This window comes from Hylobates moloch, unplaced genomic scaffold, assembly GCF_009828535.3.
Source record: "Hylobates moloch isolate HMO894 unplaced genomic scaffold, HMol_V3 SCAFFOLD_1, whole genome shotgun sequence".
Lineage (NCBI taxonomy): Eukaryota > Metazoa > Chordata > Mammalia > Primates > Hylobatidae > Hylobates > Hylobates moloch.
In genome coordinates this window covers 147,489,829-147,507,213 of record NW_026652276.1, presented here as the reverse complement: position 1 = coordinate 147,507,213, position 17,385 = coordinate 147,489,829, and the positions used below count along the sequence as shown (strand labels likewise).

The following is a 17,385-nucleotide window of genomic DNA, read 5'->3' as shown; positions in this document are numbered from 1 at the left end:
TTGTGCTGGTACCATTAAGTATGAGATGATAGAGGTGGTGTGGTTAGGCATGCTCCAGAGTGGGTACTGTGAGAGGGAGAAAAGAATTTAGAGTTTATGAGCTAAAAGGGATTTTGAGGTTCACCTAATTCATTTCCCTCATTTTGCAGCTAAGGAACTAGATCCTCTGAGACAGCTTAACTAGTATCACAAAAGTAGTTCATGGCCCCTAGTAGAGTCACAGCCAGCCCTTGCATCAGGTCATGCTTTTTCCTTCACACACTCTGCCTCACTATGCAAGGAGACAGACTGGGTGTTTTCATTTAGGACATTAAGTACTGTCTTAGGAGGCCTTACTCAACAGTGGGCTGTATGAACAGGAGGTTCCTTGTCTATGATTGTCTCATCTATGTGAGGGCCAGCCAGGAAGCACAGGAATAAACATTAAGCATGGCTTGTCCTAGGGATGTTACTTTAAATACAAGTAATTAGGTAAGAGGGGGCTGCTAAAGCAGAAAGGGCCACTCAAGCAAAAGATGGAGTTGTTTGCCATAGATTTTTCAGCATCCTAAAAAGACACATTTACTATAAAGAATACATAGAGATAAAGGTATATGGAATGCACCATATGCCATACCAAAGTGTAAACTCTTTTAAAATTCACATTGCTAAGGGATTCCTGGTGGTTCTCTTCACTGTCCTGAATGACTTGCTATTATAGCAGCCCTCATGTGGAGGTTAATTTTCTATCTAACCTGACTGGGAAATAAAAGCATAGATTGGAAAGGAGTCTAATCAGTATGGATTTTAGACACTAAATGAATGATTTTCTTATTGCCTTACAAATTCATGGCACAGAGCCTATATTGCATGTAAAACTGTTTTCATTAACGGGAAATGAAAGGTCATGTGCCTACATTTAGGGAAGAAGTGCTTCCCTCTGCTATTTTGAACTCAGGGCTTTCATTACATTATCCATTGACATCTTGAACAACTTTCTAAGCAACCACAAAATTGAAGGCACACAAATTAAACCTATAATTTATATGAGGTTAAGATGCATCAGGAAGAGGTAGCATACAAAAGAACCTTCAGAATGCAGAGGTTATTGGTCCTTGAAGAGGGGAATTCTGAATGTTTATACCAAATATGAAGAGAGAAGTTGGGAGTGTTGGTTGGTCCCATGAGAATTTGACCAGTGCCACATGGATCTTCTAGTCTTTTCTTGTTCTTTTATCCTCTTCTCTTCCTTTCTTTTCTTCTATTCAAAGCTAGTTCATGTGGCACATGTCAGCTAGATTGTATGTCCTGTAATGTTACTTGAGCCAGAAGAGAAGTTTGCTAACTTGAAAGAATTTCCACTGTTACACACTCCTAATCAGCTCTTTCTCTTTGCAAGTGGCCCTGAACTACCAGGTAAAGTGAGCATACTTTAAAAATTCATGTTCTGATAGATTTCCTTGTCTGGCTTATGTATTCTTTATATGAGAAAATGATTGTTCAGAATATTTGCTGGCAGGCACACTCATGCAAATTACCTGACAGTTGTCATATAATGAGGCTTAGCAACAATTTAGTCATTTGCTAGAATGTAAAAATCCAGAAATAGTAGGGTCTCCTTTATATAATTCTAACTTATACAAGTATGTCATTGAAGCCCAAGTAGCTGAATTTCTAGAATTTGTGCCTTCTTTCTTTCAGCATTGCTGGCCCAACTTTAGATACTGGCATTTAAAAGTGGTTTTTTGAAACAGAGACAGTTACAGGGAAAAACTATTAAACATAGTTTTGATCATTGTTCCCTTTCATTAAATCCTAGGCAATAGCTTACCTTTCCCCTGAGGATCTTTTGAAGGGAGAAATAGAAGAGTCACTGGAAAAGGTGCAGGTGGCTGTTAACATCTTAAAGACTTTCAAAAACTCCTTTTTCAACCATAGAAAAAAATTGGCAAGCTATTTAATGGGAAGAAAGCTGAGACCATGGGATTTCCAGTCTCATCTGGTGTTTTGCAGATTTGACAAGTTTCTTGATCGTTTAATAAAAATAGAGGTATTCATTTTTTGATTTTATTTATTCATGTTGAAGGTGGGAGCAAAAAGCCAGTAGCTTTTCATGTGATTCATGGAACAGTTTACTTTATATCATAGGTGGAGGTCTCCTTTCTCAGTGATTCTCATAAGGAGCTCAGCAGGCCAATGCTATGATGATACAAGGACATTTTTTAAATCATTAATTTGGATTTTTTAAAAGTTCATTTTTGATTCCATTATTACATTGAGTATAAGTAAATCTCTTTATATATCAGTGACTCTTAGAATTTACTAATCTGGAAGAGAGTTGTAAATCAGGAGGCAGTAAGCTAATCCTCTGTAAATAAATCCACTCTTCCTTTTATATATTTAATGCTTAAAGTTGGTATTTCATACCCTAAAACCTATTGGATAATTTAAATTATCACACTATTTTTTAGTATATGAATATATGCTATACTACAAAAATATTAAAACCATTGGTAAAAATAAAACGTGGAAAAGTATGTGCTCTGTGTAAAAGTTTTCAAATACCTTAAAACCAAAAATTAAACACATACAACCTACACATTCTTACATTTGTATGGTGTCTATTGGCTTTTTTTTTTTTTTTTAAAGTTTAAATTGATGACACTGCCTTATTTTCTTTGTAAAGCTCTAAGAATTTGGGGCATTGTCATTGATATAAGGTTTGTTTTATTCCATTCAAAATTAGAGCTTTTTGTCTTGAGAATTCTCATAATCACTTAAATGAGCCTGAATGCCTCTTCTGTCTCTGAATGTGAAATACCTAATGAAGGGCAGCTTACATATCCCTTCCTTAACAGTCTCCTGGGCTCGCTTTCAATAAAGCAGACTCACTGCCAAGTATGGGGTGATGAAAACAGGAGTTTTGGATATTACCTGGGGACCTGACTTACGTTTAGGAGGATATAAAATTGGGGGAGTTATATGTCTAGTTATGGTGAATTAGAGTTTGCTTCCACTGCGAGATAGTTTTTGTTTTCTTTTTTTTTTGGAGACAGGGTCTCATTCTGTCACCCAGGCTGAAGTGCAGTGGTGTGAACACAGCTCACTGCAACCTTCACCTCCTGGATCAAGTGATCCTCCCGCCTCAGCTTCTCAAGTAGCTGGGACTACAGGTGCACGCCACCATGCCTAGTTAACTTTTTCATGTTTCATAGAGACAGGGTCTTTCCTTGTTGCCCAGGTTGGTTTCAAACTCCTGGGCACAAGCAATCCTCCTGCCTTGACCTCCCAAAGTGCTGGGATTACAAGCGTGAGCCCTGTGCCTGGCCAGTGAGAGTTAATTTTTAATAAACATGAAAATGGGAGAGTAATTTTAAAAATTAGCAATGACTTTAATTTAATAATACTTATTTTCTGTCATGAAAATATTTATTTTCTGTCATTTTCTGTCATTGACTCATTGATTTTGAACATTTGAAAATGTTCTTGATTTGAAACTTTAAAATATTTTGCTGCTCAATGTAGTGGAAAGGTCTTTACTGTGTTTTTTACAAAGGATATATTTGTCACCACTTTGGAATTTGAAAAGCTGGAAAGACTGGAATTTGGTGGTACCAAAGGAGCAATTTTAAATGGACGAGTCCACGAGATGAGTGAAGAATTTATGGAACTGTATAAACTTTTTAAACAGAGCACTTATGACCCATCTGATTGCAATAACATGGTAATGTTGTACCTTTGCATTTTCGTTTCATGGGATCCTATAATTTTATAGCTGAAAAGGAAGATAGGTCACAGTAATAATAGGGACCATCCATTCCAACATCTCTAGGACCAAAGGAGGTTAAATGACTTGCCTGAAGTCTTGTAGCTACTTAGTTAGTAGATCAGGGATCAGAACTTAAGCTTTTGCATTTTCAGTTCAGAATGACGGCTGATAAAACTGCAGACCTCAGTCTGGATTTGTATCTTGTTTGTGTATGCTAAACAGAAACTTTACACACGAATTCATTTTGATCTGATGTCCATGTAACTCGTGCTTTATTTTAGCCTTTTCTTGAATCACTGGAAATTGTTTTTGATTCACCTGAACACTTGGTTTCACCCCATTCATTACGTGTATCATTAACATGTTGGTTGTTTCTTATAATTTTTGTTATTCTTGAGAGCTGATTATAATTTCATATTTCCAACCACAGGAAAGGGGGAACCTTTCTGATTTGTGCTGCTTCTGTGCTCTGTCAGTTCCAGCATGTTAGTAGCCAGGGAGCTACCTGTGAGCATCCCTGCAGTTCTAGGATAAAAATAGCTTCATTTTAGTAGTTTGCCAAGAACAGCGAAGCCCAAGTCCAAAAGAATGAAGATTTAGCTCTTGTTCTTATTATTGTATATGTAATGTGAGTTTATTCACTATTGTTTATATTTGGCCAAACAATTGATTCTTTGAAATGTACGAGTGCAGTATGTTAGCTTTATAAGGATGTAGTTAGCAAACTTAAGCCCTCTGAATTGTAGTCAGTTTTGGAAAGTGGAGTTAATGGTAGAAGGACACTGCTATAATAGGTGACTCTTTGCTAAACCAGGGCCCTACAGTTTGTAAAAAAGTATGAGGAACATAGGATCATGGTGATGAATAATTTGAGTGAGCTCATCCCCAAAGCCTTGTAAGATGCCTGGCACTTGGAAGGCATTCAATAAATATGTACAGAATGGGATTCTTAAGAGAGCCTCTAGGTTAGTGCCACTGAATGAGCTAGTGGAGGAGGAGTGTGAGACTGAGCCTGCACAAGATCCCTGGGGACATTTGAATTGCAAGAGAGTCTTGATTTTGTTACAATTACAAAAACTGGCAAGTTTTCAGAGTGCCAGAATTAGAGAATGTGGCCAGATTTAATTGACGTCACTACCTTGGCCATGCCAAAGGTCCTGATTTTACTCCTGTCTCTGCCTAAAGCCTTCATAGTCACAAACATGTAGGAATAGAAAGTTCATTTACTCTTGAGGTATATATCTGCTTGGTATTTGTATTTTGGAAGCCCATTCTATTTTGCAGATAAGGTGGGCAGGGTTTACCTCTGATCTTCGGTCTGGTTGGAGACATCATAACCTTCCCCTGAAGTTCCCTTCATCCTCCTGTCTGATTCTTGCCTTAGAATCTAGAAGCTCCTTGACTTTGGTCATTCCCTAAAATTAAAACATGAATTAACTAAAAGTTAACTTAATCAGCATACTTATGTTGAAAACGACCTTTGCTTTTTAAAAAATGTGTTTTGGCTATCATTATTACTTTAAAATATTGCATTTATCATATATTTTTGCTTAATAAGCTGTTCATTTTGGTGCTTTTTAGCTGTGTTCCTTGTACTTTGACTTCATGATGAAATCAGTTGGTAGTTTTTGAGACATTATTTTAACAAATGACTTCCAACCTAGTGTATGCATATATTTGTATGTACATATGAATACATGCCCAACCTCTGCCCTTCCCCTTCCATTGCATTCACCCCCATGTTCCTGCTCCTGCCCCATCCCCTCTGACTACAAACTTGTGCTTATATAACAGGGAAGTGTGTCAGGGTCAGCCATTCTGCCCTTTGGTATATACATGGTTTAAATATGTTCCAGTAAATTAAAGAAATGATCACTGGTAATTTGCTTTTTGAAATGCTGTTGTTTATTTCTCTTCTCATGAATCTCAAGCCTATTAATCAGGCTTTGAGCCTTTATTGGTGTACCGAAAGGTTTGCTGCTGTGGTCCATTTACAGAATGTGGGGATTTTATCAGGTGTACCCATAAAAATGGTTTTGGGTTTCTCAGTTATTGAATGTTACTTTAGGTGTTTTCTTTGACATCTTCTTAGGGGACTGTTTCAAATCTAGACAATTATGGCAAGAGACTTGCTTTCTTCATTATTGATGTTGAACAGTTAGTCCAGCAATATTAGACTCAGTAATTTTGCTGTCTTTCTATGGTGTTTCTTGATGAAATCCCTCAGATACCTAAGCAAAGATGGTAGCTATTCTTGTTGAGGGTAACCCCTTGGCTCCACTTAGTCTCTGTTATTAAGAGTCAGTTAATATTTACGGACCAAGTACTGGGTGCCAGGCATTGTGCCAGAGCTTTCCCACATTATATACCTGCTTAATTTTCACTGTAACCCAGAGAGTGGTCCCCCAGGCAAATGACAGTTTCACTAAATTACTTGAGATTATAGTTTCCAGTTGGTGGAATGGAAGTTTGAATCCAGAACTCTCAACCACAAGCCCTGCATACTTTTATTTTCCCTCCCTCCCTCCCTCCCTCCCTTCCTTCCTTCCTTCCTTTTTTTTTTTTTTTTTTTTTAGACAGAGGCTCACTGTGTCGCCCAGGCTGGGGTGCAATGGTGCGATCTCAGCTCGCCGCAACCTCCTCCTCCTGGCTTCAAGTGATTCTTCTGCCTCAGCCTCCCGAGTAGCTGGGATTACAGGTGCACACCACCACGCCCAGGTAATTTTTTTGTACTTTTAGTAGAGACGGGGTTTCGCCATGTTGGCCAGGTTGGTCTCAAACTCCCGACCTCAGTTGATCCACCCGCCTTGGCCTCCCAAAGTGCTGAGGAGATTACAGGCGTGAGCTACAGCACTGGGCTGTTTTTTTGTGGTTTTTTTTGTTGTTTTTTTTTGAGACAGTTTCACTCTGTCACCCAGGTTGGAGTTCAGTGGCATGATCTCAGCTCACTGCAACCTCTGCCTCCCAGGTTCAAGTGATTCTCCTGCCTTAGCCTCCCGAGTAGCTGGGATTACAGAAGTGTGCCACCATACCCAACTAACTTTTGTATTTTTAATAGAGATGGGGTTTTTACCATGTTGGCCAGGCCAGTCTTAAACTCCTGGCCTCAAGTGATCCACCTGCCTCGGCCTCCAAAAGTACTGGGATTACAGGCATGAGCCACCATGCCCAGCCCCTGCATTCTTTTCACTGCACCACCCTGTTAGTATTTATCTTGCTTGTTGCATCCTCATTGAAATGAAAGGAATAAGTTCATCTGGGGGAACTCACCTGAGGACCTGTGCCCTGAGATGGAGTGATCCAGGTTGCTGTGTCTGTTTTTCTGCTGATTTTCAGTGGGAAGTTTTATTCAGGTGCCTTGTTCACAATGATATCAGAATCTAAAATACATTTTAAAAGTAGTTATTTCGTTCATCTGTACTAGGTTGTATTCCAATTCCTAGAATGAGTCTATTGTTCTGCTCTCACTCACTGAACTATTCTTTTGCTATTACTTTATGTATTGTTTTCTCATTTTAATTATACAGATTTCATCTTTATTAGTCATACACAGCATTTTCATGTTTTGCTTGCATATTATTCAAGATTAAATGAATTATTTAGCAACCTTCCTTAGTAATTCTTTTGGAAAGGTAACATTTGTAAAAACTTAGTCCCTTTCTTCTCACCTTATGGCCTTTTCCCTAGTCTTCCATTTTTCTTCCCCAAAGGCATCTTTATTAAAAATTTCTTATATGATGTTCCAGAGATATTTGGTGCATGCACTGGCATATACATATATTTATTCCTTTGTTTTCTGCTTTTGCATTAATAGCATTTATACCTTGCTTTTATCACTTACTATATTTTGGCAGTCGTTCTGTATCACTACAATAGCATTGCTCATCTTAAAACAACTGTGCATTCCATCAGATTTATATACTAAAGTTTATCTTATTTATTTAAAAATGTCATTTAGTAGATATCATTGTTTAAAATTTTAATTAGAAACTTCTGCTTCTGGAAAGAGGGAGATGTACTTTTCCCTATTGCTCCCACTAAGTGCAACTAAAACACTGGCCATTATACGGTAGCATGGCTCACCTGTCACCGAGATTCCTCTAGATCTTGTTGCTGCTGAGTATCCTACCTGCCAGCGATGGAGATTAACTCTGAGGCTCCACTATGGTATTATCCCTTGAGGAGACCAAACAGCTGCTTGGCAGGAAGTTAATTACCCAAGAAGGACAGCGATTCATCTAGTACAGGATTGATACATATTCCAAGGATGTGTCTTCCTTGCCTGCCTGAAAGGCCTCAGCAAGCACGGCGGCCACAAACAGCCCTTGAAAGTGTCTATTGCAGGAAGCCCAGAAAGGAAGCACCAAGTTGGTTTAAGGGACTGTTCTTGGGGTTGTAGGGGAGAAGAGATAAAAGGAAGCCAAGATCTGGATCCCAGAAGATCTTAATACTGACTCAAGACTCTCTTGAAAGATGTAAACTCTGATAGAGGGTATGCTTTCTGTTAAGTCTGTGGAACTGTGAGTCAATTAAACCTCTTATCTTCATAAATTACCCAGTCTCAGGTAGTTCTTTGTAGCAATGTGAAAATGGACTAATACACTACTTTAAAATCTTTTTCAAGTAATTCCAAAATCTCTATTATCTTGGTATTGGCATCTACTGATTGTCTTTTTTTCACTAAGTTGAGATCTTCACTAAGTTTGATCCTTTCTGGGGCTTAAGCCAAGACCCTATCAAGCAAGTAAGTGGGAGATTGTGCTTATAAACAGCTCTTTTAAAGTAAGACAGATGTTCTCCTTGCTTCTCAAAATATTTTAGGCCAAAGCATTTTGTGGGCATTAATTAGCCTAATATGAGTGTCAATGCTCTATTTCAGCTTACTCATGAAGACCTGGTCTTTGTGCTGTAAGCAATTAAGAAAGAATTCTTAAGTGTATTTCAAGGAAATGTAAACACAAAGTGTTTAATGCACACTTACATATCTATATTATGATGTTTATAACAAAAGTGTAAAAACATACATGGGAAAGATTGAAACTAACTTTGGGGTAGTGGTTTTCTGGGCAGGCAGGAAGAGAAATGTGTCTGTGTGTGTTACTACTTATTTCTGTAATAAAATAACAGTATCTGAGGAAAACAAAACAAGAAAAACACTGGCCATTGTATATAAAACAGACTTAAGAAGACTCTGAAAGGTGAAAAGAAAAAGGCAGAGTGGCTAAGGATATTGGGACTCAAGAAACAACAACATGATGGTGAGTTGCCTGGATTTTCCTGTTGCCTGAAGTAATCCAGACTTGGAGCTGAAGACACTGGCAACCAGGAAATGCCCAGAAAGAAGCCCAGTAAAAGCCTGATCCCTCCCTAGCCAAAGGCTCAAGAAGGAGAGAGCTTAGCACAAAAGAAGATTTGTAAACCATCATCTCTCCACTCTAGCCAAACACCACAGAAGAAACTGTGCCCCACCCCTCCTCTTGCCAGGAAAAGCTGAGTGGGGAGCCTAGACTTACACCCTGTCTGTCTGAAAATGCTCCAACTCCCACCCTTGCTGGGGTGATGTCAGAGATGACCACATAGGGAGCCATGATTTTCATCCCTCCTGGCCAGGAATGAACTTCATTCTCTGTGGTATCTGGAGACCATGTGGGAATCCTGGATTTCCTTCTTCACCCAGCCTGATGTTGGAGCAAACCTGATGGAGAGTCCAGACTATCACCCTGAGGCCAAGTGGTAACAAGGCCACCTGCACTTGTGGCATCAGTAGAGACCACATGGGGAACTGAAAGTCCCAGCCCAGCTGTAACAAGGAGCCCCGCCCACCCTTGGGGATGAATAGATGCCGAGTGGAGAACCTGGACTTCTGTCTCTACTTGATTGTAATGAGGCTGGAACAGCATCAGAGAAAGTCAGCGAAAACAAAAGGTTTAAATAAGAGTCAGAGTCTTTTAACAATATGAAATTTCAGTAGAATGTCAGTTAGTATACCAAGAACCAGGAAGATCTCAACTTAGTGAAAAAAAGACAATCAGTAGATGCCAATACCAAGATAATAGAGATTTTGGAATTACTTGAAAAAGATTTTAAAGTAGTGTATTAGTCCATTTTCACATTGCTACAAAGAACTACCTGAGACTGGGTAATTTATGAAGAAAAGAGGTTTAATTGACTCACAGTTCCACAGACTTAACAGAAAGCATAACTGGGAGGCCTCAGAAAACTTACAATCATGATGGAAGATGAAGGGGAAGCAAGGACCTTCTTCCCATAGTGTTCAGAGAGAGAGCAAGGAGGGAAGTGCCACATACTTTTAAACCATCAGATCTCATGAAAACTCACTGTCATGAGAACAACAAAGAGGAAATTCACCCTCCATGATCCCCTATAGAATCAAAAACAAGTTAGTTATCCAAGATACAATGAAGGTACAGGTATTGGGTAAATGTTTCCCTTCCAAATGGGAGAAATTGGCCAAAACAAAGGGGCTACAGGCCCCGTGCAAGTCTGAAACCCAGCAAGGCAGTCATTACATCTTAAACCTCCAAAATAATCTCCTTTGACTCCATGTCTCACATTAGGGCATGCTGATGTAAGAGGTGGGCTTCCAAGGCCTTAGGCAGCTCCACCCCTGTGGCTCTGCAGGTTACAGCCTCCATAACTGCTTTCACCGTCTAGTGTTGAGTGCCTGAAGCTTTTCTAGGTGTATGGATCTACCAGCTATCAGTGGATCTACCATTCTGGGGTCTGGAGGACAGTGACCTTCTTCTCACAGCTCCATTAGGCAGTACCCCAGTGGGGACTCTGTGTGGGGGCTCCAACCCCATATCTCCCTTTTGCAACCCCACACTGCCCTAGTAGAGCTTCTCCATGAGAGCTGTGCTCCTGCAGCTGACTTCTGCCTAGACATCCAGGTGTTTCCATACATTCTCTGAAATCTAGGTGGAGGTTCTCAAGGCTCAACTCTTGGCTTCTGTGTACCCACAGTAACATGTGCCAAACACAACTGCCTACCCAACGTCTCCACTGAGATATTTCATACACATCTCAAAATCACATTCAGATCTAAACCCCTGCCTATCCCTCCCCAAACCTACTCTTGCTTGTCTCTCCAACTCATTAAATGGCACATACAGTGGGCTACTTAGTGAGAAACCTTTGAGTCATCTGTAATCTTGCTCATTTTCTCACAACAACCATCCAGTTCTTTCAGATACGCCTTGAAAGAATTTCCAGGTCTTTTCTGTGACTTGGATTATTGCACTTGCCTCCAAACTGCCCCCTCTTCCCCATCTTGGCTTTGTTTATTCTCCACATGGCAGCCTGAGTGCCTTTTAGATACTAAGTCAAACCATGGCTTTTCTCTAATTACAACCCTTCAATAGCTTCTCATGATGCTAAATAAAGGCAATTATGCAGTTTTCAGAATACAGCAACATTTTTATAATGATTTCTGAATAATGCTAGCACATCATTTCTTCTGTAATGTATATTTATTGAGAAACAGCTATGTCCTGGGAACTCCATTAAATATTGATACTGTAATTGTGAAAAATAAATAAATAAACCCAGCAGTTACACTCAGAGATTAAAATCCAAGGGAGAATGTAGATAGGCAGTTATCACATGGGTGCCTGGTGCTGGGGTATGAAGAGTACAGAGTACTCTGAGAACATTTACATAGGGTCCCTTTCCAGAGGAGGTGAAATGTAAACTGAGACCTGTAACATAAATAGAAATGAAGCAGGTGAGAAGTGGGTGAAGGCGAGAGACAGAATGCGATAAGGCTCCGTGGCTGGATCCGAGAGCGTGAAATTGGGAGAGGTGGCAGAACAGTTAGGAGCAATAAGTGGCATCCAGACCACACAGGGTCTTATGCAGCAGATAATGCTAAGACCTTTGGATGTTATCCTAAGAAACTGACAATTCTGAATTAAGATTGTGAGTTAAAGGATTCTAAATAAGAAAGTGACATGATAAGATTTCTATTTTAAAAAAGATTATTTAGTCTGCCGTTGGAGGATGAATCAGAGATAGGACTAGAGGCAAAGAGTAGTTAGAAAGTGGTTAACAGATATCCAGATGAGCAATAATGGTGACCTGGACCAAGGGCATCCTGGAGAGAAGGAGGATAGTAAAGAGACTCCAGAGATAGTTAGAAGAGCACTTGACAGAGAAGTCAAGGAGGTTGTCCAAGTTTCTAGTAGGGTGTATAAAAAGAACAGCTTTGTAGAGAAGATAACGGGTTCAGATTTGTACTTGAACAAATTAGGTATGAATTTTTTATGGGACTTTCCAAGGGAGAGGTCCCACGTGCAGTTCTAAATTTGTTTTCAGGAATGAGTGAGTGAGGAGGGAGGGAGGTGACGGAGAGCTATCAGGGAGAGAGACTAGCATATTTTTCTCTCCCTGAGATGTTTATTTCTAAATGTTCAGTTAATGTTTGGTGACCTTAAGCTGTATGTTCTCTATTACCATACTAAGAAGAGGGATGTTAGGCTTGTTAAAACTTGTTGGGAAGTTGTGTTTACTTTATTAGCCAATGAGCCTTGAATGAAGAGATTGCTTGGCTCTAATTCAGAAGTGGAAACTTCCTCTTGATGTTAAATATAACATTGTGGTGTATGACACATAGTGTCCTAGAACTTTGCTGTTACACTGCTTTTCAGCTTGTGTGAAATTCAGCATAAGGTGCCCTCTGTTTAGGTTGCTATAACAAAATACAATAAACCGGGTAGCTTATAAATGACAGAAATTTATTTTTCAGAGTTTCAGAGGCTGAGAAGTCCAAGAGCAAGGCTCCTGCAGGTTCAGTGTCTGGGGAGGGCTACATCCCGGTTCACAGATGGCACTTTCTAGCCATGTCCTTAACTTGGTGGAAGGATGGAGGAGTCTCTCTCAGGCCTCTTTTATATGGGCACTGATCCCATTCATGAAGGTTCCACACTTATTACCTAGTCACCCCTGAAAGCACCACTTCTTGATACCATCGTATTGAGGGTTAGGATTTCAAAATAAAATTTTGCAAGGACATAAAACATTCAGACTCTAGCAGGTATATTCCTTCAAAGAAACATAGCATCTGGGATCAGGAGCCAGGTTGCCTGGCTTTAAATTCCAGCCCTGACATTTACCAGTGGTGTGATTCTAGGTGAATCGTTTAACTTCTCTGAGTTTTTGTCACCTATAATGCAGAAAAAAATATAACCTATGTGAGATGTTGTAAGAGGTGAGTTAATCATGTGAAATATTTAGAACAGAATTACTCATGAGCTAGCTGTCATTTATTCTATTACTGTTGTTATTATTGTTAATAGATGGAGGCTCAGTTTACAGAGGTGTCAAAGGCCTTCATTATGAGAAATCTGTGGTGTGTACTTCAGAGGCCTTTCGACTGTAAAGCGCCAAAATGTTTCTGAAATCCTGGGACTTCTTTACTGGAGACTCAACTCTGATGCTATTAAGATGATAGTTATTCTTTCACTGTTTCATTCTAACTATGGGAGTGGATAGTTATGTATTAGGAGGAAACTGAGGGATGTTAACTGCATGCTAATAAGAGACTGGGAAAATGTAAGAGTATTTGTTTCCTCTGTATCACTAATGATGTTTTCTTACCTATGGATTTCTGTTCTCACCTGAGGAAATAGTGTTTCCATGTAGATTTTCAACTCCATGAAAAAACAAACAAAAACCCTATTTAAACTTATAGATGGACTAAAGTTATAATGAGGATAGGTTCTTTTTTCTTTTCTGAAAAACTTCACTTTTTCATTTATAATCAAAATGAATTGGGAGAAGGAGGAGAGACTGAGGCTTCTATGTGAGCATGTGAGCCAAAGCACTGCTGTTGAGGCCTGAGTCACTGAAAAGAATCAGGAAAGCATAGGGGAACAGTGCTAAGCTTTCAGTGATTCTGTAAGGTGGCACTTGCACAGTCAGTCAGATATAGCTCTTTCTTGATCTTCCCTGGAATCCTGCTATGAAAAATAAATTCACTCAGAGACAGCAAGCGAGAGAGAGCTAAAGTAAGGTCATGCTTGTGTGATTGCTATTTTCACTGTTGGGTTATTTCCAATACACTAATATTTCACTTTGAATTTTACAGGAATTTGAAAGTGATTATGTGGCATTTAAGTCCAAAACTCTGGAATTTGACAGAAGGCTTGGGACAATTATTTGTGAAGCTTTCTTTAACTGCAATGGCTTAGAAGCTGCATTTAAGGTTAGTTCTGAAGAAGCTATCATAAAAAACGTTTTACTAATGAATAATACAGGCTGTTAGATGAAAGGGGTGAATTCTCATTCAGGTAGAGTATTAACTAGGTTAACTAATCATATTCCCTTCAAATTCAGCTCACTGAATAATAAACTTTGAAGAGTGTACTAATGAATAATGACACTTTGGACAAGATTATTTTAGGACGGTTAGTTACTGTTCTTTTCTTGCATTCACAGTGTTTTAGCTCTCATTATCTTCACAGCAAATTTGCCCTGGCCAACGAAATATTGATTCAAAATTAAGTCACAGTGAAAAGTGAAAAATACCTTAATTCAGGAATTTCTTTTATTTACCATTGTTTAGCTATGTTAGGTTCATCTGCCTATTTTATTATTCTGACTGAAACAAATAGCAATTTATATACTGTATTTACCCAGGCATAAGACATCATTGATTATCAGACACACCATTATTTTGTGTAACAATAAAAAATGCTGCCAAATAATTATGATTTCATTGATTGCATAATGTATTTCAATCGCAGAGATTTTGAAACAAAAGTATGCTTGTCACAGAACTGATGAAATATAGTTAAGAGTTATATAAAAGAAAAGCATCTCAATAGAGTCCCCAGATGAAAAGCTTATAATATGAGGAATAGGAACACCATGTAAAACTTGCTTGACAAAGAAAAAAATCACAAATCAAGTATAAATTAATAATTAGATAATGTCCCAAAAGAGGGATGGAGGGTTCGATATCAGAAGAAAGAGAGCTAAGAAATCATGGGTATAATTCATTGAGAATGGCAGTGCCAAACAATATAGCAGACACAGATTTTTATTGTTTGATTTTGACCTTCAGATGAATTGGCTAGTCAGTGGAGAAGCCACCAGCATTCTCTGGCCCCAGTTAAGCATTTTAACATAAAGAATTCATGAGGATCTGGATAGGAAGAATCAATATCGTGAAAATGGCCATACTGCCCAAAGTAATTTATAGATTCAATGCTATCCCCATCAAGCTACCACTGACTTTCTACACAGAATTAGAAAAAACTACTTTAAAGTTCATATGGAACCAAAAAAGAGCACATATAGCCAATACAGTCCTAAGCAAAAAGAACAAGGCTGGAGGCATCATGCTACCTGACTTGAAACTACACTACAAGGCTACAGTAACCAAAACAGTATAGTACTGGTACCAAAACAGATATGTAGACCAATGGAACAGAACAGAGGCCTCAGAAATAATGCCACACATCTACAACCATCTGATCTTTGACAAACCTGACAAAAACAAGCAATGGGGAAATGATTCACTATTTAATAAATGGTGTTGGGAAAACTGGCTTGCCATATGCAGAAAACTGAAACTGGACCTCTTCCTTACACCTTATAGAAAAATTAAGATGGATTAAAGACTTAAAGGTAAGACCTAAAACCATAATACCCCTAGAAGAAATCCCAGGCAATACCATTGAGGACATAGGCATGGGCAAAGACTTCATGAATAAGACACCAAAAGGAATTGCAACAAAAGCCAAAATTGACAAATGGGATCTAATTAAACTAAAATGTGTCTCCACAGCAAAAGAAACTATCATCAGAGTGAGCAGGCAACCTACAGAATAGGAGAAAAGTTTTGCAATCTATCCCTCTGACAAAGGGCTAATATCCAGAATCTACAAGGAACTTAAACAAATTTACAAGAAAAAAACAACCCCATCAAAAAGTGGGCAAAAGACATGAACAGACACTTCTCAAAAAGAGACATTTATGTGGCCAAGAAACATGAAAAAAAGCTCATCACTGGTCATTAGAGAAATGCAAATCAAAACCATAATGACATACCACCTCATGCCAGTTAGAATGGCGATCATTAAAAAGTCAGGAAACAACAGATGCTAGAGGGGATGTGGAGAAATAGGAATGCTTTTACACTGTTGGTGGGAGTGCAACAAATTAGTTCAACCTTTGTGGAAGACAGTGTGGCAATTCCTCAAGGATCTAGAACCAGAAATACCATTTGACCTGGCAATACCATTACTGGGTATATACCTAAAGGATTATAAGTCATTCTTCTATAAAGACACATGCACACATATGTTTATTGCAGCACTGTTCGCAACAGCAAAGACTTGGAACCAACCCAAATGCCCATCAATGATAGAATGGATAAAGAAAATGTGACACATACACACCATGGAATACTATGCAGCCATAAAGAAGAATGAGTTCATGTCCTTTGCAGGGACATGGATGAAGCTGGAAACCAACATTCTCAGCAAACTAACACAGGAACAGAAAACCAAACACTGCATGTTCTCACTCAAAAGTGGGAGTTAAACAATGAGAACACATGCACACAGGGAGGGGAACATCACACACCAAGGCCTGTCGGGGAGTGGGGGGCTACAGGACAGATAGCATTAGGAGAAATACCCAATGTAGATGATGGGTTGATGGGTGCAGCAAACCACCATGGCACATGTATACCTATGTAACAAACCTGCACATTGTGTACATGTATCTCAGAACTTAAAATATTAAAAAAAAAATTCATGAGGATCAAATAGTTCTTTGTTTTATAAGAATTCTTCAATGAAACTCAGGTGCTGTCAGCCGAAATGTACAGCCTGTTGTTATAAAATGACCTGTAATCTCATCTCTCAGGTATAATTACTATTATATTTAATATTGCCGCTATTTTTTCTTTGTCTAGATATGCATACGTTTCTCTTTGACAAAAATGACATTATATTTTAATCCTCTACTGTAATCTTCTTCACTTAACAAAGAGTCATAAAATTTTTTCTTGCCTTTATAACAGAATTCAAGTATTATTTTTTTAAATGTGTGATAGTCTATCATATTCTTTGCTACTGGAACTAGTTTTCTTTCATGCTTTTATAAATAACTAAAAAACATGTAGAGTGAAATCTCAATTACAGAGGTTCCTACCATTTTCAATTCAAGTCTCTCTTTTTCGCAACCATTAATATGAATTCTGTTATAGTACCTGTCAGTTAATTTTTTTTCTAAACAATTTAATCCCTTAGGTAAAAGGTTTTTTTCTTTAACTTTTCACACATTTGTCCTGTTTACTGAACAAATATGAGATCCTACTGTCATAAGCTTGGTGGGGGTGTGGCATCATCTTACAGCTTCTGTGTAGATTGCCTTCCATGGTGACTTGTACAAAGTGGCGTTTAATAACTACTTGAGGCGAGGTGGACTGACTGGTAGTTCAAGTAATGAAATAACATACTGATGAGGATAAACTGCTGCAAGTGTAATGGCAGAGGAAAAAATTACAAGGCTGTGTACTTAGAAAAATATTTCGTCCATAGGGATAGAATGATGAGCTCTGACCATGAACTGTTGGTCCCTGGGAAAAAAATATTTATAGACGGTTC

The 17,385-nt window shown here is 38.7% G+C and overlaps 1 protein-coding gene across 1 annotated transcript in view; it reads left to right on the top strand.

Annotated features, from left to right (window-relative positions):
* Nucleotides 1-17,385, top strand: part of DNAH11 (dynein axonemal heavy chain 11) — a 363,007-nt gene that overhangs the window by 25,347 nt on the left and 320,275 nt on the right. Inside the window, exons 7-9 of the mRNA XM_058446556.1 lie at nucleotides 1,799-2,029; nucleotides 3,536-3,703; nucleotides 13,854-13,970. Coding sequence (XP_058302539.1) covers nucleotides 1,799-2,029; nucleotides 3,536-3,703; nucleotides 13,854-13,970 — 516 coding nt within the window. The remainder of the gene's footprint in view (nucleotides 1-1,798; nucleotides 2,030-3,535; nucleotides 3,704-13,853; nucleotides 13,971-17,385) is intronic.